The sequence below is a fragment of the Ptychodera flava genome, assembly GCF_041260155.1.
Source record: "Ptychodera flava strain L36383 chromosome 3 unlocalized genomic scaffold, AS_Pfla_20210202 Scaffold_25__1_contigs__length_14229661_pilon, whole genome shotgun sequence".
NCBI classification, from domain to species: Eukaryota; Metazoa; Hemichordata; class Enteropneusta; family Ptychoderidae; genus Ptychodera; species Ptychodera flava.
This window is the reverse complement of record NW_027248279.1, coordinates 8,773,687-8,798,039: the sequence shown is the minus strand read 5'-3', so window position 1 is coordinate 8,798,039 and position 24,353 is coordinate 8,773,687. Positions and strand designations below refer to the sequence as shown.

General features: G+C 36.0%; 1 protein-coding gene across 4 annotated transcripts in view; it reads right to left on the bottom strand.

Moving 5' to 3' along the window:
• The window catches only part of LOC139125673 (nephrin-like), an 82,652-nt gene that overhangs the window by 7,669 nt on the left and 50,630 nt on the right, over positions 1-24,353 (bottom strand). For 2 of the 4 annotated variants that reach the window (XM_070691777.1, XM_070691779.1), the window contains exons 4-12: positions 22,757-23,080; positions 21,744-22,022; positions 11,509-11,832; positions 8,217-8,543; positions 5,885-6,187; positions 3,139-3,420; positions 2,587-2,754; positions 899-944; positions 248-306 (exon numbers count right to left, since the gene is read on the bottom strand). In XM_070691777.1, the coding sequence (XP_070547878.1) occupies positions 248-306; positions 899-944; positions 2,587-2,754; positions 3,139-3,420; positions 5,885-6,187; positions 8,217-8,543; positions 11,509-11,832; positions 21,744-22,022; positions 22,757-23,080 (2,112 nt within the window). Of the gene's footprint in view, positions 1-247; positions 307-898; positions 945-2,586; positions 2,755-3,138; positions 3,421-5,878; positions 6,188-8,216; positions 8,544-11,508; positions 11,833-21,743; positions 22,023-22,756; positions 23,081-24,353 lie in introns of all 4 variants that reach the window. The other 2 variants (XM_070691775.1, XM_070691778.1) reach the window with 1 other exon arrangement.

Genomic DNA, 24,353 nt, shown 5'->3' with positions numbered 1-24,353 from the left:
CTTCTGTTTTTCCGGATAGCGTTTACACAAGGGAATAGCAGCCTTTTTAAATTCCGTTATTGAATATTATATTTTAGGTTATTTGTTTTTCAACTACCGAAGTTTTCACAGTGACGACTTGCTTTTCTTCTAGATTTTGAAAGAGAATTCTTTACGGTTTCATTTATAAAGTTTAAGCAAAAGTTGAAGTTTTCATTTTCCAAGAGAATGATGGTAGTGGAGTGAGAGCAGCTAGTGGTGTACTGACCTGTACGAAGAGGGGGGTTTGGTGGTGCTGTTGCTGATGTAAAATATGTCAGAGACAAACTGAAAGAGAAAAAAAAGATCAAAATCAAATGTATTGTAAAGGTCAATATTGGTTCCTATGGTGTTAATCTATTGTTTTGACTGTAATTATTGCTATCACTATGACAACAGCCAATTGCTATCACTATGACAACAGCCAATTGCTGTGCCAAATTTTACTGAAGCTGGATAATTTTAATGACAATTTGGAAAAAAGCTGATTGGATAAATATCACATTTACGCCTTTCATTTAATTTTATTAATTTTTGCACTTTTCGACAACCTTTCCCTTCTAAAAACCTTCTGAAAAGTGAAGTTGACCACAGGCAGATACAGGACACAAGCCTGTCGAACGTAAAGTGGCTTTGTTCTGTGTGATGATAAATGGATATACAATGAAAACTGTTGATTGGAATAATTTAATCATTCTTATAGTTCATGTCTGGAAATATACTGAGTTGAGTTTTAATGAAAACGAGAAAAGGAAACAGAAAAGATGAAACTGAAAAGAGAAAGAAAGGAAAATGATGAATATTTACAAATAAAGACACAACTGTAACATTGATCATGACAAGCGATCACTAATATCAAAAATAAATTTCTAAAACTCACTCATTTTGTTGTTGTCTGTTGGCAATTTCAAAGCTACTCACTCTCACTGAAACAAAATGACAAAGGTGCAATATAAATTATATGGACCTCTGGCATGAATAAACAGTATGTCAACTCAGTTGCATGATTTAAATTGCTACATGTATATTGTCAAGTCACCTTGGTAAGGTGTGGATATGTAGTATATTGCTCTATATGAAATGGTAACCTGAATGATACTGTAACATAAATTCAGAAAGGCTCATGCAAAATATTGACAAAATCATGAAACAACGAATCAAAATGTTAGTACCATTAAAACAAAACATAGGGCCAAAGTCCCTGAAGCTACTATAGACATGGAAATAAAATTAATATTTCCTGACTGTATGAAATTATCTCACTAAGGTCATCCTAGGGACTTGTAAACCAAGTATTAAAGCTGTCTGACCAGCGGTTTTGAAAAAACAAGCGACTCAACAGTTGACAGAGTTCTGCTGTGTTATGTAGAGAATAACCTTTTGTGACACATATATTGATGAAGAAGGTGGATATAAAGAATCTTAAACTGGTTATCTTTTATCAGTATTTTCATCCTATTAACCAAGCACATTTTTACTTTCAAATCAACATTGTAAGTAAGTTCTGTTGAATAAGTTGAGACTGTACGTACTCAGAGAAAGCACACTGAAGAGACAAATGTTTGAAACTTAAGAAGTTCAAGGTCATCGAAAGCATTATAAGGAATCATGTAACGCTTTCATTGCACTGTTTACACAGATTGCATAATTGCTATAAATAGCACATGAGGAATCTTACAGCCTCTCTTAATTGACCACTCTATTTTTTTCCTCAAAAAGTAATTTTGTTTTATCCTTACCAAGTCAACCATAAATGGAAATTAGAACTTTCTCTGTCTCTATTTATTTGACCACCCTATCATGACAAACTATTATGAGCAATTTCTTTTAGATAACATACAGGGCACAATAAATGACGGTTCAGAATATGTCAAAGTTGGGATTCAGGAAAGTTGCCTTTACATGTTTTAATCCACCAAGATGGTAAGCATTTCACTATGAACTGTCAAAAAAAGTTTAACTTTCTGATAATTCTACAGTAAAATTATTTTGGCTTTGATGATTTCCTAATTAATTCAATTATTTAAAATCATATTAATTATTTTTTTCTGGGTGAATTGATAGGGTTTATACAGTACAAGAATTACATACAATGTAAGTCAAATTTTGACCAAAAATGACAAAAAATTCCTTAAAAATACACATTTGCATATTTCATAACAATTTGAACAAATCTAAGTTGGGTTATCCCTAGGGACCTGTATACCAAATAACAAAGCTGTCTGACCAGCGGTTATGAAGAAGAAGATTTTTTACCAAAAATGCCTTTTTTGGCATTAATTTGCCTATTTTCAACAATATCAAAAAATTGAAAAAACCAGTTTCTCAAAATCATATTTTTCATCTACACAACAAATATCAAATCAGTAAGTACTGCAGTTCTCAAGATATTTGAGTGGACGGACGCCTCACAAACGGACATACATACATACATACATACATACATACATACATACATACATACAGACTGACGCCGGACGGATACCCATCCCAATAGCTTCTATAGACTATAGTCTATAGTAGCTAAAAATCAAAATGCTTGTACCATGAGGATTGTGTTGATCTTACCTGTTGCAGGTTTCTCTGATTTTCGTGATTTTCTGTTTTTACAAATGATGACAATTATTGCTATGACAATAATAACAGCAGCAAGAATTGCCATGGCAACACCAATGGGTACACCAATAGTTGACCTGGAGTCTTTCTGTGGGCTGGTTGTGCCAACATTTGACACCACTACAAAACAAAAACATTACTTCATATAAATAGCTGTAACGTTACTCTGAAGTGACATTTTAAATATTTGAAACGATCAAAAACATACTTATTCATCTTAGCAGGCCCCCACGGTCGTTTGTCTTTATCTAAAACCGACTTTGTGTAGATCTTAGACTTTGGCAACAAAAGGAGAAGAAACGCAAAGCAATTTCAATGGTTCCTTTCTATTGTACTGCTGTGTTTTTCAATCTGTCATGATTATATTGAAGTCAGACATGATTTGATTTTTGATATCGTTGAAAATTTATATGACAGTTTATCTTAATTCAGTCCTGTTTCCAAAGTCATAATTATGAAACCAATTGGAATATTTTGCTAATGAAAAGATTGATATAGACTTACTAGTTTGTCTCACTATTGTATTACTTTCACTGCTTCCCAGACTGTTTTCACTGATAACAAGAATTTCATACTGTGTGCTAGAGTCAAGGTCACGTGCAACCAATGGGGGTTCGATAACTGCTGATGATGTCATCCATTCATGGCTGCCATCTTGACTGAAAATTCGGTACTTTAGATAGAAAAGTTGTCTTTCACCTCCATCAAAGCCTGGTTGCCAGGTTACTGTTACCATGGTATCTGTCATGTGGATGACTTCAACACCCACAGCGGAGTCTGGTTTTGCTGAAAGCAAACACACAGTTATCGTCATGATATGTTGTGGTTTTGAGATAATTTTGTATAAATACATATGTATATATATGAAAATGAATTCATTTCACTGAAATTAAAACTCTGCCAAGAATTTCTTAAAATAATGTAATTTTTCAAAACTGTCCGTCTTCATAGTGAACTGTAGACACTCTTGATAGTTCACAAGGAAACATAAATGACATCTCATTTGGGAAAAGGTTTTGTGGAATGCTACATCACTATAAGAGGCAAACTTTTATTGTTTTGAACACAAATCTGAAGTACAGCATCTTATCATATTGTAAATATTCCCGACAACCAAAGCTTTATTTTTGTCCCTTGTAGACTGAGAGATTTGTCACTCGAGGCCGTTCTATACACTCAGAGCAGGGCAAAGTAAAGAGCGCCCTCAAGCAACACATCTTTCACTCTATATTCTATGTGTAGTGTGGTAACTCCTTCAGCTGTTGCCACACAGAGTGTTGCTACAAAGGTCAGAGGTCACTGTGATAACTATTCAAAGTTTTCTGTTCCTAGTAGCCGTCAATGTTAATTCTATTAAATTGGAAGCACACAGTTAAATAGCAACCGTACTCGTCCGAGTATAAGCCCCTGCTCGTGTATAAGCCCCCCTACTGATTTTAGAGGATTTTAGAAAATGCATTACATCCGTGTATAAGCCCCTACCCTAGTGTAACTCAAATAGAGAAAGGTTAGGAGAGTATATTTGGTCATTTAACTTGGTAAAATTAATTTTAGATAATAAAGAAACTATTAAAAGATGTTAAAACAATGGGAAACCAGAGTTCCCTTGACAATATCGTAAGGAAAATGACACGTTTCTCCAGTACCATCTTGATTCTTTGACCCTACTCACCCCCGTCGCCTAAATAGAATAGTCTCACTCACGTCCGCCATTGTTTATTTTCATTCACGGCCACGATGTTTTCATGCTTGAAACATGCAGTTTCTTTTGTTTGAAGCAATTATCCTTTCATTTGTGAAGACTTTTCCTGGTGACTATCACAATTTTCACTGCTATGTTGTTGTTTTCACAAGATGTAGACAGTTTGATATTGGATATAGAATTGAGTTGCCTTTCCGTGTGGGCAATGCATGCCTGTTCACATTACTGTTGATCAGCAGCATACATGACGTCTTTGTTTCAAGTTTTGGGTTTTTTTTCGACGCTGAAATTTCACCAAAATGTCACTTCTGTATTCAGAGATTGTACAATCAATTTCTTTGGATGTGTAAGTCGATTTTGAAAGCAATAGAAAGATCGAGTGGTGTTGAAAAAAATCGTGCATAAAATTAGCATAAATTAAGCGTCCATGCCAGATAACTTGGGGTTGCTCGAGTATAAGCCCCTCCCCTAGTTTTACCGCTGTTTAGTGTTGCCGAACCGGGGGCTTATACTCGGACGAGTACGGTAGCAACCTTATTTTTTTTATCTTGATTTCACTGTCAGTGAAGAACACTATCTGTATCTAGGATATTTTTAAATGTTTAGAAATACAATAGAAATTGTGAATGTTTACTTTGTACATCTCTGGTCATTTACTTGAAATATAATAATAATATTTTATCGCTTGCTTGTAAATATAGGATTTACATCACATTTATGGCAATAAAAGTGTAATACAAAAATAAGTTCAAATTTTTCTTCAATAAAGATAAAGTAATACAGTATAATAACAGTAATAGAAATATGAGAGAGAAAAAAACAATCAAATAACCATGATATCAGCACAGCATTGTGTGCCTAGGGAGGAAGGTGGGGTGGGGTGTGGGGAGGAGGGTAATGCAATAACATGAAATGTATACAGTGCTGTGCAATCACCCTCACAATACCTCCACCAATGATATGACTGAAATGGTGTCACATGACTAGTGCTGTGAAATTCACTCTGTTACACAGTGAATAGTGAATAGAGGTGCAATTTACATATGAACACATCAAATGATATCCCAATGAATATAATATTCATGATGTAAGCACAGTATGACAATTATACCAAGATATTTGGTGCAAAATAATCCACTTTCATCCATGGTTACAACACACTGACAAGAGTTTGAATGGTTTTGTCGTACATTAAGTAACTTTCACAAAAGTGAAACACGTTATCTATCCTCAGTGGTGGTGACATACAGATTTTCAAGATTGTCAATATCTACCCAGTTTTCACGAAACAGTCCTTGTGGGAATGTCTACTACTGTATATAAATTAATTCCACATCAATATCTTGAATGATATCAATCTGACAAATGACACTGCACATATGTGACCTTATCAAACTCTGCATATGATCAGAACCAATGGATTTAGGATGGATGGATGAAAATGATGACAAGATTACACATGATGTATACTTACATGAGGTGACAGGTTTGTTAAGGCAGATGACCTTTAACCTTTGACAAAGGCAAACAAACTTCACTTACACTTACTTTTTCCTTGCATATCAATGAGAAAGCTGTCCATTCCATGTGAGTTGTTTGTTGTGCAATTAAATGTCCCATAATCCCTCAGTGGGTCAACACTGGATATGTACAAGGTACTTGTTGTTATGGCGCCATTTGTTACGATGGTAACAGTGTAATAAAAGCCATCACTTATGACTCTTTTGTTGTCATGGAACCAGTAGACTTGTGGCGATGGATTGGAATTAACTTGACAATGAAGTCTAGCTTCCTCTCCACTGCTAGCTGCTGCCTTTCTGTTCAGTTCATGGTTTATAATCATTGGCTTGTCTGTTAGAAACGTAATAAAATGATTGATGATGTTTATTACAACAGGACTTCGACAGCTTGCACAGTTCACCAGAAGCACTGGTGAAGATATCACATTTTCTGCTTACTGTTTGATTGTATGTGCATTTGATCCGAAATATACAGTGAATTGTCTGTTTTCATGGAAGAGAAAAAAACTTAAGTGGGCAGGTTCCAGTGTTAACTTCCGCAAAATATACTTTCCCAATCATATACAATAACTTTACTCAAAGAGAATAACTACCAATAAAATGTTTTGTTATCTTACATTACACAATAGTGATAGTACATGTATGTCAATCGTATCTTCATAGTATCTCTATATTGTAACTGTTTTATGAACTGCAGGCTGTTTTGGGTTTGTAACGTTACACTTTGTAATAATGATTTCAATGGTTTTAGCGCCCTCTATGTTCAAGGTGTCAAATCTCAAGTCACACGCTACTCTGCTGGTTAAAAAGTAGCCAGGGCTGACTTACACTGGAAGAGTTGCAAATTCAGGATGATGTCGCCCCCTAGAGTTAAAGGTCAACTAAATTCATAGCAACAAAACATTGTATTTTGAAAGCTCAATAAGAAGCCTAAATTACTTTTCTTCATTTATACTTCTTAATCAGTAGTACTTCAGCCAAGCCTTACAACTTTCATGTACAAACTTTTTTCAATAATCTTAAACTAAACAAGCAACCTAACGGCCGATACAGCTCCGCTGTGTTTATGTAGAGAATAACTATTTTTGACACATGTTGATGAAGACGGTGGAAATCTTTGATAGCTCATTTCAATGGCCAGAAAAAAGTGGCTAAAATAGCTGCAAAAATACACAATTGAAGACTTCATCATAATTTGAATATATCACATTGGATCATCCCTAAGAACATGTCAACCAAAGCTATTTGATGAGTAGTTTTTTGAGCTATCAGACAGTACTTTTTGAGAAACACATTTTTTGACCAAAACTGGAAAAAATTGCCCCAAAAATACAAAATTGCAGATTTCATCATAATTTCAATAAATATCCTTTAGTTCATCTGTAGGAACCTGTATACCAAAATTCAAAGCTATCAGATGAGAGTTTTGGAAATACACATTTTTTGAGCTAAAATGGCAAAAATTGCCCCAAAAATACAAAAATACAGATTTTATCAGAAATTCAATATATTACTTAATTCATCTATAGAAAGCTGTATACCAAATTTCAAAGCTATCAGACCAGTACTTTTTGAGAAACACATTTTTTGACCAAAAATGGAAAAAATTGCCTTAAAAATGCAAATTTGCATATTTGTGCACAATTTGAATGAATCTTAAATAGATCTTCCCAGGGACATATGTACCAAAATATCAGAGCTATCTGACTGGTAGTTTTGAAGTAGAAGATTTTTAAAGATTTTTTTACCAAAAATGACAAAAATTGCCTTAAAAATACAAATATGCAAATTTCACCACAATTTTTACAAATCCAACTAAGGTCACCCTAAGTAAACTGCATATTAAATTTCAAAGCAATCGGACAAGCGGTTTCAGAGAAGATTTTTTACCAAAAACAGAAAAAAATGCCCCAAAAATGCAAATATGCAAATTTCACCACGATTTGAACACACTTAAGTGAGGTTACCCAACGTGAACTGCATATAAAATTTCAAAGCAATCGGACTTGCGGTTTCAGAGAAGAGGCAATTGTTGACGGACGACGTACGCCAGACGCCGGATGACGACAGACAACGACTGAAAATCAACCTATTTGACAAGCTCCGCGTCGCTGACAGCAGAGCTAAAAAAGCTAATTATACCATTTTATATCCACTGGTAATGATGGTGTTGTTTACAGGTGTTTTATGGATTCAAATTTTGGGATGACCATTTTGTGTTTTCACATTTGTTCACAAAACATGATGTCTGACTCACTGTTTACTTTCAAATTGCAAAGTTATGAATTTAAAGTGAGATCACTTACTAGCTGACAATGACATAGACTCTGAATTTCACAATGATTTCACTTTCTACTTACATTGGACCTCAAGTGTAATTTTCTGGGAAGGTGCCGGAACATTGGGCACCATTCTGTTGAAAGCACTGCAATGATATTGACTACCATGATGCTCTTGGCTCATCACCATGGTGATTTCCTGAGCTGTAACTTGTCCGTTGTACAAACCATCCGTCAACATGTCTTGGTTGGTCCCCTGCACTTCTTCATCATCCCTGTACCACCGAATGGTTGCTGCCGGGTTACTGCTGCATGACGTGCAAAGTAGGGTCAAACTATCTCCAGCTTTGAGGGGTGCTCGGTATCCAGTGAGCGATGTTACACAGCCATTGGGATATACAGGTGGAACTAAAATGAATCAACGAGACATTGTTAAACACAGAAATTTGAAACAGCCTTGCGAAGATCACATAGTATGGGATAATTATCGATTCTTTGAACAATTAACTTGCAGCATCTTTACTGGCTGGAAATTCATTGATATATTTCACTGGACACACTGCATTGATATCCTTGATGACTGATTTAATTACATTTATTGATTCCAAATTGATCAAACAGATCCAGAGAGCTGAAAATGAGAGCAATACAAGCATGGCAAGTGTCTTGATAAAAAAACTAAGTCAACATCTAGAGTTTCAGTTCAGTTAAATATACACCATCCAATGCAGAGACTGTTGTCCAGTAGAGTCAAGGTGATGACAGATTGAAAACATTCACTGCTGTGAAATTCTCTGTTCCATCAGCTTTGCATGTACGTACTCAATATCTGTGGAATGCACCACATCAATGAAATGCTATGCAAATCACTTCAAATGAAGAATTAAACAAACTTTCTGAAGACTGAAAGCAATCGATGTTACTTTTTGCTCAGACCATACCAGTAGTTATGTTTTATTTTCTCTAAGTTTGACATTCAAAGTAACAGCTTTCAGTAAAACTTTCTTAATAGGAGCGATATTTACAGGTCTAATCCTGGTTGGATACAGATCACAGGGTCCAATCCTGGTTGGACATAGATCACATGGTCAAATACTGGTTGGACACAGATCACATGGTCCAATCCTGGTTGGACACAGATCGCATGGTCCAATCCTGGTTGGACACAGATCACATGGTCCAATCCTGGTTGGACACAGATCACATGGTCCAATCCTGGTTGGACACAGATCGCATGGTCCAATCCTGGTTGGACACAGATCACATGGTCCAATGTTAGTTGGACACAGATCACATGGTCCAATCCTGGTTGGACACAGATCACATGGTCCAATCCTGGTTGGACACAGATCACATGGTCCAATCCTGGTTGGACACAGATCACATGGTCCAATCCTGGTTGGACACAGATCACATGGTCCAATCCTGGTTGGACACAGATCACATGGTCCAATCCTGGTTGGACACAGATCGCATGGTCCAATCCTGGTTGGACACAGATCACATGGTCCAATGTTAGTTGGACACAGATCACACGGTCCAATGCTGGTTGGACATACTGGTGTGACGGAGAAATACTTGTGTGACAGAGATTGAGATACCAGTGTGACAGAGGGATGTCAGTGTGACAGAAAGGTACCAGTGTAAGATCAGTTTGAGCAACAGAGAAGTTTGACTGGAATGCAAAATTACATTCAACAGTTGAGGAACCAATGTTAAGAGAAGAGTGCTGTTATTAGTTGTAGATATTTTTCAGTTCAACCTTATGAATAAGTGTAAGCAAAAGACCAGATGTGTAATGTCAGGGGACATATCAGAGTGTTTTCGTGAAACCCTTGGCAATTCTTCCATTTCAGAAAAACATGTATATAAACCATTCCCTTAATTGGAGACTAGCCAGGACATTTCACCCTTCTTTGATTTCATTGTAAAAATCCAAAACTACTAGAATCTAAAAGTGCAGGTGAAAGATAACTTATTTTGCACAACCACAAATGCAAAATGACAAAATGTTGGCATCTTTAAAGGATTTATACATTAAAATATGATTGTTAACTATCAAATTTTTCAGCTACAATCACTGTGTATCCTTTGCGTGTCTTAAAATGCCTCTGTGTGGATGAACCTTCTTGTAAAAGACCATCCAACATTAATACAGTATTTTGGCTGTTCACACAAACCTTTACTAAAATTTTAATAAGATTCAATCCAATGACCAAACCAACTCATTTGACCCGATTCAAAGGCTAATTACAAAATAAATCAATATATCACATTTATCTTGATTTATGAACTGTCTCTCAGACTTAATTCATCACATGTAACTTTTCTATAATTCTGTAACTTTGAATTACATTCTATCTGTCAACTATTAAGACACAAATATCAAATGCAAGAAAATGATATTGATACATGATTGTAAATGTGATAGTATATATATATCCTGCAGGCTGTGTTGCCATAGCTATAACTAACTGCATAGCAAACCCATCCCTTCATCTTCCAATGGTTCAGTTAAGAATCATAGATGGCAGATAAACTGCCTATAAATGTTGTACACCTGGCAAACAAATAATTCAGTAAATGTTGTACACCTGGCAAACAAATAATTCAGTAAATGTTGTACACCTGGCAAACAAATAATTCAGTAAATGTTCAAATCAGTCTCATTATTGTTGAGATTCAGAATTTCATTATTCCACTGAACTGTTATTATATATACAATATTAAACACTAATTTCAGAGTGTAATTTCATCAATCAATAACACTGATTGGAGAAACTTGTCAAATATTGGATTTAGACAGTGTCTTCACATAACAATACGCTACTAATCACTTTATCACAGTAAATCTATCAAATTACAGCCATCATAATCAAAGCCTAATGACAGTTTTTGTCAAATCTATCATGAACTAGATGTGCTTTCAGTGTCACAACTCTGTCTTTAATAAAACAAGAACAATTACAGTGGAATTTAAGAGAAGTTTATGACCCAAATAAAGATTGATGCCTTGCAAATGGATGCAAGTCAAAGTGCTGAGCCTAAGCACAGTTGTAAAATTGAATTCAATTGGTCGGTGCTTTTGTTTGCAAGGATAAATTGCAAGGTTGCATATTATTGGTCGATAATATCCTATTGCAACTTATTGGTCAAAGTTAATGGCAAGCTTTGCAAATCTTTTGTAACACACAGTAATGTAGACATGAATAAATGGATAAATGGAAAATATTATAATGACGCAACATTTGGAGTTGAACTTAAAGAGGGGAAAAGGACTGGTTGTATCTATTATGTTAATGGGGAGGGTAAGCCTGGAAGAGACCAAGATGCCAAAGGGGAGAGCTGGTACATATGAAAACAATATACTTACACAACACATCTAATTCATATTTGTCCGATGAAGTCTCTATGTTATCAAATTCGTGGTTTCTTCCAAAACACTGTATTTTAACACCATTATATGATGGAGTCACTTTAAGGATGAGTTTCTGCTCAGTTATTTGACCCTTGTTTTCTCCTTTGCTGTATGTTGTCGCCTGTAATCTCTCAGTGGTACTTCCAGTAATAATACCATTGTCTTTCTTCCAGTATGTACTTGCTGCTGGGTTACTACTGCACACAGAGCATGTCAGAGTTGCCTCCTGTCCTGTCACAACAGCGCCCTCACCAGTCAGCATGACACATGCTGGTGGAACTGCCATGAAAAATATGAACATTTCAGATTAGGAAGTGCATTTCTGTTAATGAAAACAAATCAAAAAGTGTATTACTGTCAGACTGAAGTATCTATGAGAAATGGAATATCTTGTGTAAGTTCTAAACAACATTATGAGTGTTGTATTGAGCAATCATTTTGCATTAAGAAGTCTTAAATTGTTTCTATTACTTTGGATTCTGTCAATGATATTTTAAAAAGATTTCTAACCTACTTAAAAAAAAATTTGAAAGTAAGTTCTTGGTATTATAAGTAGTATAAATAGAAGTTGAATTTTCACACTTTGCATTTAGAGCTAGCTGGAGAGGAAGCTTTCAAATTTAATATCAAGAAAACCATCATAACAACAGCTAACCCAACATTAGTAATCACAGACCAATCAGTAACACTTTCCTAAATGAGGAATCTAAAATCTTCAACAACATAGTAAATTTATATCCCTCCCTACATCCTCATAAAGAGACATTGCCATCCAAAATTTCCATGCAGACACAAATTTTATCAATCTTTAGCCGATGACAGCAATGTTAAACTCTGTACCCATTATAATGCTAACACAGCCCCAGACACTGCATGGTTAATCATGTGAATCTCCCTTATTGTACTTTATCACAATCTAATTATTACGCATGAGTGAATACATATCGGTGAATGTTGTGCGGAATCAGCTTGCTAGGCACAGGTCCTGTCTCTTTTCAATGGTCTCTCAAAAAATCATGTCAAGTGGAAGACATAGAGAGTTTAACCTTAGGGTATACAAGTTATTTTAGCCAATTTAATTGACTTCTTTATGGAACCATGCAAAACTCCTTGCCATTTGGTGTCCTTCTCTTAACTAACCTTTGATAGCAATGCTTTAGGGTTGTATGGCTTGTTGTTCAAAAACACTTCTGCTACTGTTCATTATAAACTCAAGACAAAGTTAAAGCATTTCAACCATGTTGTTTTTAAGTGCTCCGATTTTAACACAACACACCACCCGTAGATACATTATTAGTTCATGGCCAACAGGAAATGTTTGTCACATCACTACTTCTCAACATTTTGAGATGACAAATGACAACAGTGGTGAAATTATTGATTTGAACTTAAAAACTATGCCGTCTACAAAAATGAACTCATTATTCATTCTGAGTAAACATGACTCAGAAGTTGAAGACATAAGACTTTCTTGTTTCTTTTGTCAAGACATTAACAAGATGAATCTGTGAAAATCAATATCAGGCCCAAGAAAATCAATGGTAAAAGGTGTTCTGTTCACGTAAGACATATGTCGGTGACACTGTGACTTTTGAAAATGAAATGCTCAACGTAGATAGTCAACAGTGATGGCTGTAAGTTAGAAACTCTTTGTCTTGTACAATATCTTTTATCAAAATTTTCATCAAAGTTGTTCCACGCATGTAATTCTAACCACTATAATAGTCATACCTTTATAAATCCAACACAAATTAATTAATTTCATTTCTGGCCTTTACAAAGTTTGAAACTTTGTTGAGTTAAACTCATGTCAATCTAATTTAACAACAGTCATGAGACAACAACTCAACTATCTTCATCTACAAACATTACCAATATAGTTCCTTCCAATGTCAATGAAAACACAGACACAATTGTTTCAAAGCTCTCTTCATTTTTGTTGATCTGTCAATGACTTATTTTGAAACTGTTACAAAAATCCTCAAAGGTAATTTGCCTGGGAACAGTGTGAAACTTTGACATTGAAAATGTTTAACCAAGAGAGAAAGAGGCAAGTAGAAATTTGATGCCACATCGGTTGGTTCATTGCAAGTGTTGATTGTTTGCTGTAGGGCACATCTCAGTAATGACACAAAATAACTGGTGTGATACTCTTTACTACATCTAACAAAATATTGGAATTAGAGAATGGTATGTCTGTCTCCAGTTCGTTACCAATGCCATTAAATGTGGCAAGACAAGCCCTAAGGGTAAGTCTACAAACATCCATTCTGACAGTAACAGGGAGCAGCAACTGTGAGAAAGACACCTTGACTGAATGAGAGAAAAACAGCTTTTTAATACGAATGACCATGAACAGTGCCATCATGTTCACATCCTCACCATGAACAGTGCCATCACCATGGCATTTCACAGCCTCACCATGGCATTTCACGGCCTCATGATGAACAGCGCCATCACCATGGCATTTCACAGCCTCACCATGGCATTTCACGGCCTCATAATGAACAGCACCACCATGGCATTTCACAGCCTCACCATGAGTGCCATCATGGCATTTCACAGCCTCACCATGAACGACGCCATCATGGCATTTCACAGCCTCACCATGAGTGCCATCATGGCATTTCACAGCCTCACCATGAATGACACCATCATGGCATTTCACAGCATCACAATGAACAGCATCACAATGGCATTTCACATCCTCACCATGAGTGCCATCATGGCATTTCACAGCCTCACCATGAACGATGCCATCATGGCATTTCACAGCCTCACCATGAGTGCCATCATGGCATTTCACAGCCTCACCATGAACAACGCCATCATGGCATTTCACGGCCTCGTTTTTGCAGAACGACAAAATTAGTGTAAGCAACATGGCTATGAATAGTGAATCCTAGATAGCAGCTTTGTTAAAATTCTCACATGTTCTTTACCAGTGACATGGTTTCACAGATAACTTGTGTTGGTGACATTCTTGATATCACTGCTTTAAAACGATATATGCAAATTTTCATATTTTAATGCGTAATCATAATAATATTTAAACTTTAGCTTGTTCATGTCTTCTTCACACACTTGACAACATACAAACCAGATATGGATTTTCAATTTGACCTTCTTGAGGGACAGGCTTTGAATCTTCAACAAAGACATGATATCTTTTACAATTAAGACCTGATAAAAATATTAGTGTAGCATTGTAAATGATAGTCCACACTAAACCCTCAGGGCGGACGGGTTTTATTTTCTGGAAAGTAACTTGCTAGACCACACATAGAGATTTACTGACTCTGATATGCTTTGCAATGGCATTACCATCGACATCACTGAGATCAGTTGACATTTGTGAAATAGTCTGCTATGTTAGTTACACTTGATAGTGAAAGCCAAGTTTGCATTTCATATCCCCAGCATTCCTAACGTGTACTGCAACAATTCTGTGATTTAATTTTTACAAAACCAAGTTACTATGTCTACAGCTACTAGTGCATCATTTGTTGAACACAGCATTTTCTGTCACCCCTTCATGCAAATGGATGAGTCAAAACTCACTGATTTCCACAAAACTTAAAATTGACTATTGTAGTAGTTAGGGTGATCTGAACTCATCGTCCAAATCCTTAAAAGTTGTGGTAGTTAGGGTGATCTAAACTCATCGTCCAAATCTTTGAAAGTTGTACAATCAAAGGGAGCTTGTGGATAATTACAATAACAGCAAAAACAGACTGAAAATATTTGAATTAAAGATATACGTCTATGCACCTTACAGGAAATCACTAGACATGCACATTAGACTGTTCTTTGTTATGTTGTGTTTTGTTTTGCATTTTTTCCTAAGGGAAACTGATGAAAAAGAATACAGGAATTTGACAAACACCATTTCACAGGTTAATGAACTATTTTTGTCTATTTTGTCTCTTCAATTTATGGAGTCAGATGGGCCATAAATCAGTGTATGGCATGTTTTAGTGAACAATGTATGGTGTGCCTGGTGTATGGTGTGTCCGGTGTATGGTGTGTCCGGTGTATGGTGTGTCCAGTGTATGGATCTAAATGAATTGTGTGTGTAATAGGATGATGATAAATGCCACTAAGTTTGTTGCATTCTGTTACATATCATTAGATATTTAGAGTGACATGAGGTTAACAATACTTCAAGATGGTTTTGAAGTCGAACTTGACAATAACTGTAATGTTTCTTGAAGAGAAAAGACAAGATGACGTAATGTTTCTTGAAGAGAAAAGACAAGATGACTCTGCAATATGACAGAATCCCTATTATTTAGTACTGGGTTAGTCAGTTGACTTTCACTGCTCAACATACAATGTTTCACAAATAATTTTGGCACGAAAGCAAAAATTACTTTAAATAATATGGTGGCAGACTGTACTGAAGTGAAAAATCTCAAAAAATTCTGACAAATGCTGAAACATGGCAGACTGTCTTGAGATCCAATGATTACAGCACGTTGTCTTTTCAAATTCCTGATGTACGTGACAAATTCTGATTCAAATCCCAAATTCTACAAAAATCGTTAGACTAAATGCAAAACCTAATTATCACAAGAAAGGACTGGGTGGTTATATTTCATGGATTTCATGGAAACAAATTCCTGAAATGTTACCTCACGGGAAAATAAAAACTTTTTTGTTTTAAAAGCAGGTAATATCCTTTTTAATTCCTAATGTTTTACAGTTCTTCAGTGACCTTTGCCCTTACAATTATCCACTGACCTTTGCCCCTGCCAATTAACCTCTCACTATTTCCAATTAACTTGTAATCCTATGATAGCTTTTTAAGCTGAACAAATTGGAAGAATTCAGCTCTCATTACACACTGAATGCACACAGCTTGTCTTGTCAATTTCTGACTTGACTTTCAGCTAATTAGTAGCATGGATTTCTGACCCAGCAAGACTGTCTGAGAGACCGGAGCTATGCTGGAAGTCACTTGTAGTATGTACATGCGTGTCACTACAACTTATTCCTCTTGATTCTCTGAATGTAACATTATATTCTAATTTGCCAGAAATTGTGAAATTTTCAGCCATTATAAAGAGATGAGCTGAAAGCGTGGAATTTACAAAAACTTGCCAAAGTCATCAGATGCTGTAATAAACTTTTACCAAGTATCTGGAATCAGAAAAATCTGTAGATGCACACTGACACCATGGAATAGCCACTATGGTTAATTTCTGTACATATGCATCATTGCCCAATTATTGCAACTGAGAATGGTTCACATTCCTTGTTACCTAATACATTGTTCAAACTCTTGTAAATCCTGTTGAGTTACTGAAGTTTGATCAGAATAAACAGTAGAGAACACCTTGGTAGATTTATCATGGACAACATTCTCCACCAAAGTAGTGCACTGTTAACAATGACTTTCACAGGTTGATCTCATTAGAGGGATACAGTGTGAAACTCATCCAATGGAAAACAACAAAGAAATAAAAAGTTCAGGTTGGTTGTAAGGCATACATTTTGTCAACTTCACAATGCTTGTATCCGGTCGAATTCAAAAAATAACCTGTTTCATGAAAACAAAAGTGTTGGTACGTATATCAAACACTTTCCTTTCAAAAGATATCATTCTATAAGTTATGATAGAATCAAACAGAAAACCACTACGACAAACAACTTCACATTTCTGTTCATTGATGTAGGTCCTTGTTAACCTTGCAATACAAGACAAAACAACACAACACAGCAGCTAGAGCGGTGTAGACAATGCTGATGACAGAGTCTAGCCACAGGTGATCACAATTTTGTTTTTTGAGTTCAGCCAACCACTAGGAATGCTGACTCAGATGATATAACTTTATAACTGTGCATCACATTCAAGACATTCTATTGTTTCCGGAGACTTCTCTTTCAAAGCACTACTTCCTGTACTTTCACATCTCTGTCCATTGTCTACAATACACTCCCAGTAGACCAATCATATCTGAGTTTGTCTTGTGTTTTTCTTTTTACAACCATCTAATTGAAACCTAATTCCTTTTGATTACTAATTAAGACAAAGACAAAGAGATGGAAGGCTCCTGCTGCAGTCCTTGTAATTTCAGAGTTGGGCTTTATTGTTTAATTGCTGTCTCATTAGACTATTGATGGTATTAAAACCACAGCCTAAGTCCACTGATAGAGGACCATGCAGTGACCACTGATAGAGGACCATGCCATCCTGCGGTGACCAGTGACCATTCACCTGGCACCACTGACCATGCAAGTCACGCTGACCTTACCACAGGAGGGAGTTCAATAATGTTTGGTTTAATTGACTAATTGTGTTTGGTCAAAACTTCTCCCAGTCATCAACAAGTTCACCTGGTCTGAGTTTCCAACACTCATTTGAGAACTGCCCCTTCATCAGGTAATTATACTCAGAACAAAATTTGACATGAAATCACAGATTTCTTTTAAAGCGACTTTCAATCTGTGCACTCATGCCTCAATGACTGGGGGTTTTATGAGAATAAAATATCAAAGATGATCAGGAATATGAGATGGATACATCAATAAATGTGTGAAAATAATGATAGCAAACAATTTAAAATGATAAAAGGTAATGAAATGTAATGACAAGAAACACAATAATTGTACATGCTACATTTTTCATTTCACAGATTAACCTAAATTTTCATAACGGTACCTTGAATTTCTACACATTTGCTGATCTGTCATGACATGATATGTTAGTGTGAATTGTCTTCTTAGGGTTCAATAAAATAAGATCCAGGCTACACAACCATCCCGTACTGGAATTAGAGTGTAAAGTTTATGGGATAACAGAACTGAGAATAAAGGAACGTGGAACTGGTGGAAAATCACTTCTTAAGTTCTCTTAACAGATCACCATTTATAATAGTCGGAATTTCTCAATGACCACTCTGACAATGGCACAAAACATTCCCACAATGCTGGTTCTTGTCTTACATGATTCTTTTGTTCAACATCCACTACATTACCAAGATGTGAATAACTAGGTATGTCTCAATGTAAAGCCTTCATTTGTAAACAACAGACGACACCACTCATCAAATCCATGTACCGCATACCTAGTGACTCAAGTTAAGAACTGAAGTGAGACATTATGCCAGCCAATATTGCACTCAGAAATCACAGCCTGTTACGAAATACTGCTGACCACTACAAGATAACCCTTGTAATTTGCATGGGGGCGCTGAATTGAAAGCTTGTAATTGCTAATTAACAATAGAAAAACGGTCTCACCATTTGGGATACTCCCTGGTATTACTAAAAGCCCATCTATTCAACTTTTGTAAGGCAAATGGGTAACACGGTGTTATTGACATGACGGCTTATGCTAATGAGTCATCTAATGCTGATATGTTACAAAGAGTCAACATTCAATTTTTGTCTTCAAGACAATAACAATGCCCTCAGATATATCTTTAACTGTCTGTAAGAAGTTGTACAAATTTCATGACTGTGACTCACCACAAAGGTTGTGTCAACATGACTATTTCTGATTTCTGTAAACTTCAACATGACACTCCAATCACACAGCATGAACAACATGAAAATTGGAAATGCAGCCATGCTGGGAAATTCACAACATCATAGATGATTTTAAGATACTGTATGAAACTCTGAAACACTAGGGGATTTTTGGAGGGTCTATGGGGTACTCAGTAACAATAAACACCAGAGTTTGGATCATGCTGCCAAATCAACAGGAATGAAGGAACAAACAAACAACATACATGGGTTACCAGACTTCCTCTAGTTTCAACAGGTCACATATTTTTTCATCTTTTTTGGTAAAAGTTGAAGAATTCCCATGAGTCTCACTTTCTGGGGACGCACCCCTACATTTAAGACAAGTCTAAACAAAAACATTCCCTCCAAAAAAGAATGAATGCTGGGTAAACAAATGAACAATCCAAGGCATTCCACCAAACTTCCTTGAGTTAATCACCTGTTTGGATAACTGCTTCACTTTCACAACAAATTCTGTGTTACACATGTTTCACCATGTCAGGGAATACAGCTGACTAAACTGCTCAGTACTTCCTATGTTAATGCACTCTCTTTCACCCACACAAGGACAATTGTAAATTTAGTGTATTTATACAGTCCTATGCATTCCCTTGTTTTTCTTACGCAGTGTTTCTTCATATGTATTTTTCACCAGACCATACAAATCTATAAAACCGCATTGTCACAACAAATTCACGACTGACTTCGCAGTTTTCTAAACCTTGATGATGATTGCTGTGTGTGTCAACTTTTCCTGTCATTTTATAAAACACTACTGCGAACATCAGTTTGACCAGGAATGTTTTGGCACGGACCAGATCTAAAACTGAACAAATCAATCGTTACGCTATATTGATATTTATTTTACAATCATGTTGTTACCATGTCTTGAAAAAACATCAAAGTGCTTTCAGACATACAAAGCCTGACCTGAGAAATCATATTTAAGATCTATGTTTTAATATTTTCACTTGACCAAGATTAGAATGCATGAGCTACGAATCCGGGAAAACAAACCAAACCAGCACTTCTGACTTAATATACTTTTAACTCTTATGAACCAGAACACAGGGATATGGAATTTAATGGTTATTTTGCGGTGACCATCCTACCACAAATATCCCAAGATAATATCCGTTTCTACAATCTAATTGGTCTGCGAATTTATGAACTTCAAAGTATGTTGACAGACTTCTGTTACTCAAATGTCTAAAACTGTCCCCTGAGATACAGTGCATTCACTGTACCATACTGAATTTTTAGAAATAGGAGTATGTTTGGTATGCTGCCAGACATTTCAAACTTAAGAAAACGTCATGCGGAACTGGACAGCCTTGCAAGCACAATTCCAACGTTCTGTGTCATTGAGTTTTTAAGTCATATCCTGAACAAACTCACATCCTACTCTACTTTTTTCATTTCATTGAGACTTTAAAATTTGAATGCTCATTCAAAAATATCTCAAATATCTGAAAAACAAAGCCACAAAAATCTACCTTTCAAATTTTATTATATTGTAAATCAAGCAATGCATATTTCATGGGTTGTAAAAATTCGCAACGAGGTGTCATTTTCCGGTTGCACATCAGAAGTTTCTGAACCAAAAGTATTTCTGTTACGTCAATGCATTTCTATACAAGTCACATTTTTCAAGTTTATTGACCCTTTTCCATGAAGCGTTGCAATTTGCAAACGAGCGTCAAGAGCGTTTTGTCAAGTCGTCGCCAACGATGCGACACACAGCTACCGAATCCATGCTGTATGAGACACAACAAATTACTATTACAAATCACTTTGCAATTCATGTTTCGTTACCAGCATTTCTTCATGAAAGATAAATCCTTCCCATGAAATCAGAATAACTTTTGAATATTTTTAATGTGGCACCATTGAACTAGTTAAGGTTCAAAATGATATGAGACGTACAGAATGTTCAGAACAGGATGTTGCCATGGTATCACAGAGATGATCATATCAGTAACTGTCTTGAATTCTCAGAAAGGGAAACCATTATGTATTTATAATTGCTGTACATTTTAAGGTAATGGCTGATATCTAGTATAGCTCTGGGGTCGATGATTCCAGATCTGCCCAACAAATGCTTAATAAACATTTCCAAAAGAAACAACTAAGTATAAGATGGCCAAAGTAAAACCTTCAAGTCTATACAACTTAAGCCAGTGCCTTTGTTGTCGTTGTGGTTTTCTACGTTTGAAAGATAACGACCGACTGCCTGGTCGCTACCAGGCTGACTAATCATGTGACTAACTGACCATGCAATGACAATAAGTGGTCAGACCTGAAACAACAAAATTAGTTCATTGACCTGACTGTCTCCATCATTTGTGACAGTGCTTAAAATGTTGATAAAATGATGTCAGTAAATGGTAACAGACTCTAAATTGTTGAGTGACATGTTGTTTACTAATACTAATGATTCTATAATGCTGATGAAAATGTTGTTAATGACCATCAACAACGTTGATCACAAAGTTGTCAATGAGTAGTAGAGTCAATGCATAGCAATGACTCTAAAATGAACAAAATGTCATCAGAGAGTAGCAGTGGTTTGTAAATGAATCAAAATCTTATCAATGAGTAGCAATGACTCTCAAACAATACAAAATGTCATTAATGAGAAACAATGACTTGTAAATGAATCAAAAGATACTTACATAAAATATTGAGAGGTGCAGTGTCCATACGAAGTGGATGGCCAATATTTGCATCATTATTGGCCAGACAAGTATAGATTTTACCATTGTCATTGGCAGTCATTTCTAGGTCAAGATAATTGCTGTTGAGAACCCCAGTGACTTTTTCTTGATTTCCTAACCACCAACTAACTTTAGGAGCTGGTCTACCTCCTGAGCTGGAACAGACAATACCACGTGCTGGCTCACCAGCTTTGTAATGATCTGAATCTCCAGTAATACCAATTTCTGTGGGTGGATCTACGTACAGAACAGCAATGAAATATTAAATATCAAATACAACATCCATGTCTCATTCTTTGGAAATGTCAAATGTTTTCTGGCTTCAAATGCACCAATCATGGCAAACTCTTTGCCTCAAAGCCCTAGGGACAATACATTTGGTCTCATGAAATTTGCACAATAAATCTGTATCGATGCAGTATGATTTCAAAAGATCTATTCCTTGGGAGTTTTGCCAATCCAAGTAGACTGACTTGAGTAACTAAAAGCTGAAAATTGCTACACAAATCATGTTGTACAAAAATTGGCAATCGAAAGCACAATTACTGCACCTTCATTGATTCAAATTTTTGGATTCTGATTCAGTCTGTTAGAAAATGAAAAGTCACAAGTGAATTGCTGTATATTTCAACTACATGGTTATCATCAAATATTATTTATTCACATTGTTAACTGTGTGAACTAGTTTGATAAATGTCAGAACGTTAACCGCAATTCTAAAATCAGTGAAAATGATTCTAATATTTTATTTTCATTTTTTCATTGTTATTTAAAACCACAATAAAATTGACAAAATGAAATTTGGAAGATAAAGTATGATTGATTTACGATCGATCACCAAATATGTGATAACTTTAAATTCATCCCAAAACCATTACAAAAAACACAACAACCTGTGTTCTGTTTCACCTTGGCAAACTTCTACCAGTTCAATTGTTTGAATTCTCTGTTGAAAGATACAGTATACTCACATAAAATATCCAATGTTACGTAGACACTGTTAGTTGCAGACAATGGTTCTCCACTGGCCACACATTGCACTCTGGCGCCATCGTCACCCTTTGCACGACTTGCCATGTATGTCCATGTACTCATAACTGTCACTCTACCATCGTCATTCTGAACATTATTTGCCGTGATTCCATGTTCAATGGGTGCTCCATCTAGATACCACTGTAACTGTGTCACTGGGTAACTCTCCACGGCACGACATGATATGGTGAACACCTGACCTTCAACGACTGGCACCATATCACCACTCTCATAGCCTACGATATAATGATTACTGGGAGGTACTGAAAAAAAATGAGAAAATTGGAAACATTTCATTTCAAATCTTAAACATTATGTGAATTCTTTCCAATCCATATTGTAATAGGCTTTAAAATGCTGAAATCTTAATAATGTGACAGACATCTTTACACTGTGTTTAAGTAAATGACACCATCTTTGTTATTGGACCAATTGAACAACAGAAGACTGCAGAACTAACCAGGTACTTGATTGATTTCATACAATTTGCATCATAAAGTTGAGAATTGGACTCTATAAATGATACAAATGTTGAATGATATAGTAAGGTATATTTAAGAATTTTCTCATCACCGTGATTTTCACATTTTGACTACAGAGGAAATCAATCAAAGACAATCATTTTTAATCTTTGAACAAGCTGGATGACAGAAAAAGGTCATGCAACCTGAGTTAAAACACACATACTATATTATCAAGTCACTTATGGAAAACATGTTATGAAATGTCCGTGTAAAAATTACCAAAAAACAGAAAAGTCAGATTTTGTACAAGTCGATGACAGACAATGCTGGCAATGCAGTGTATTAAATTTCAGTTTGTTGGCTAAGCCAGGACTAACATTACAAACAAATCAATACATTGGTGTTCACTAAAACCTCTTTATTCATAGTATAGCTGACTATATTACAAGCCAGCTCTGTGTCTGCATGCAATGACAAGACCCACTCAATGCACCACTCTGCAATTCTACACTGCAATTTACATCTCAGATTTCAACATACCGTTGACAGAAATCGCTTTACTTCACACTTTACTGTAGAAACAATGATTTTAAGAAAAGTGCCTGAGGTGAAAGTGTACTGCCAGACTTCCTTTTCCTTTGCCCTGGATTTCAAATCTACAGGTATTTGTGTACGCCGTGGCAAAAACAACAAAATTAAAAGTGTCTGTAGTACAATAGAATAACAAAATACTTTGGAATGTGTGCCTAATGCTCCTTTACTTTTAGTGTACAGACCCTACCCTTCACACAGCATGGTGTACAACCCTACCCTTCACACAGCATGGTGTACAACCCTACCCTTCACACAGCATGGTGTACAACCCTACCCTTCACACAGCATGGTGTACAAACCTACCCTTCACACAGCATGGTGTACAACCTACCCTTCACACAGCATGGTGTACAACACTACCCTTCACACAGCATGGTGTACAACACTACCCTTCACACAGCATGGTGTACAAACCTACCCTTCACACAGCATGGTGTACAAACCTACCCTTCACACAGCATGGTGTACACCCTACCCT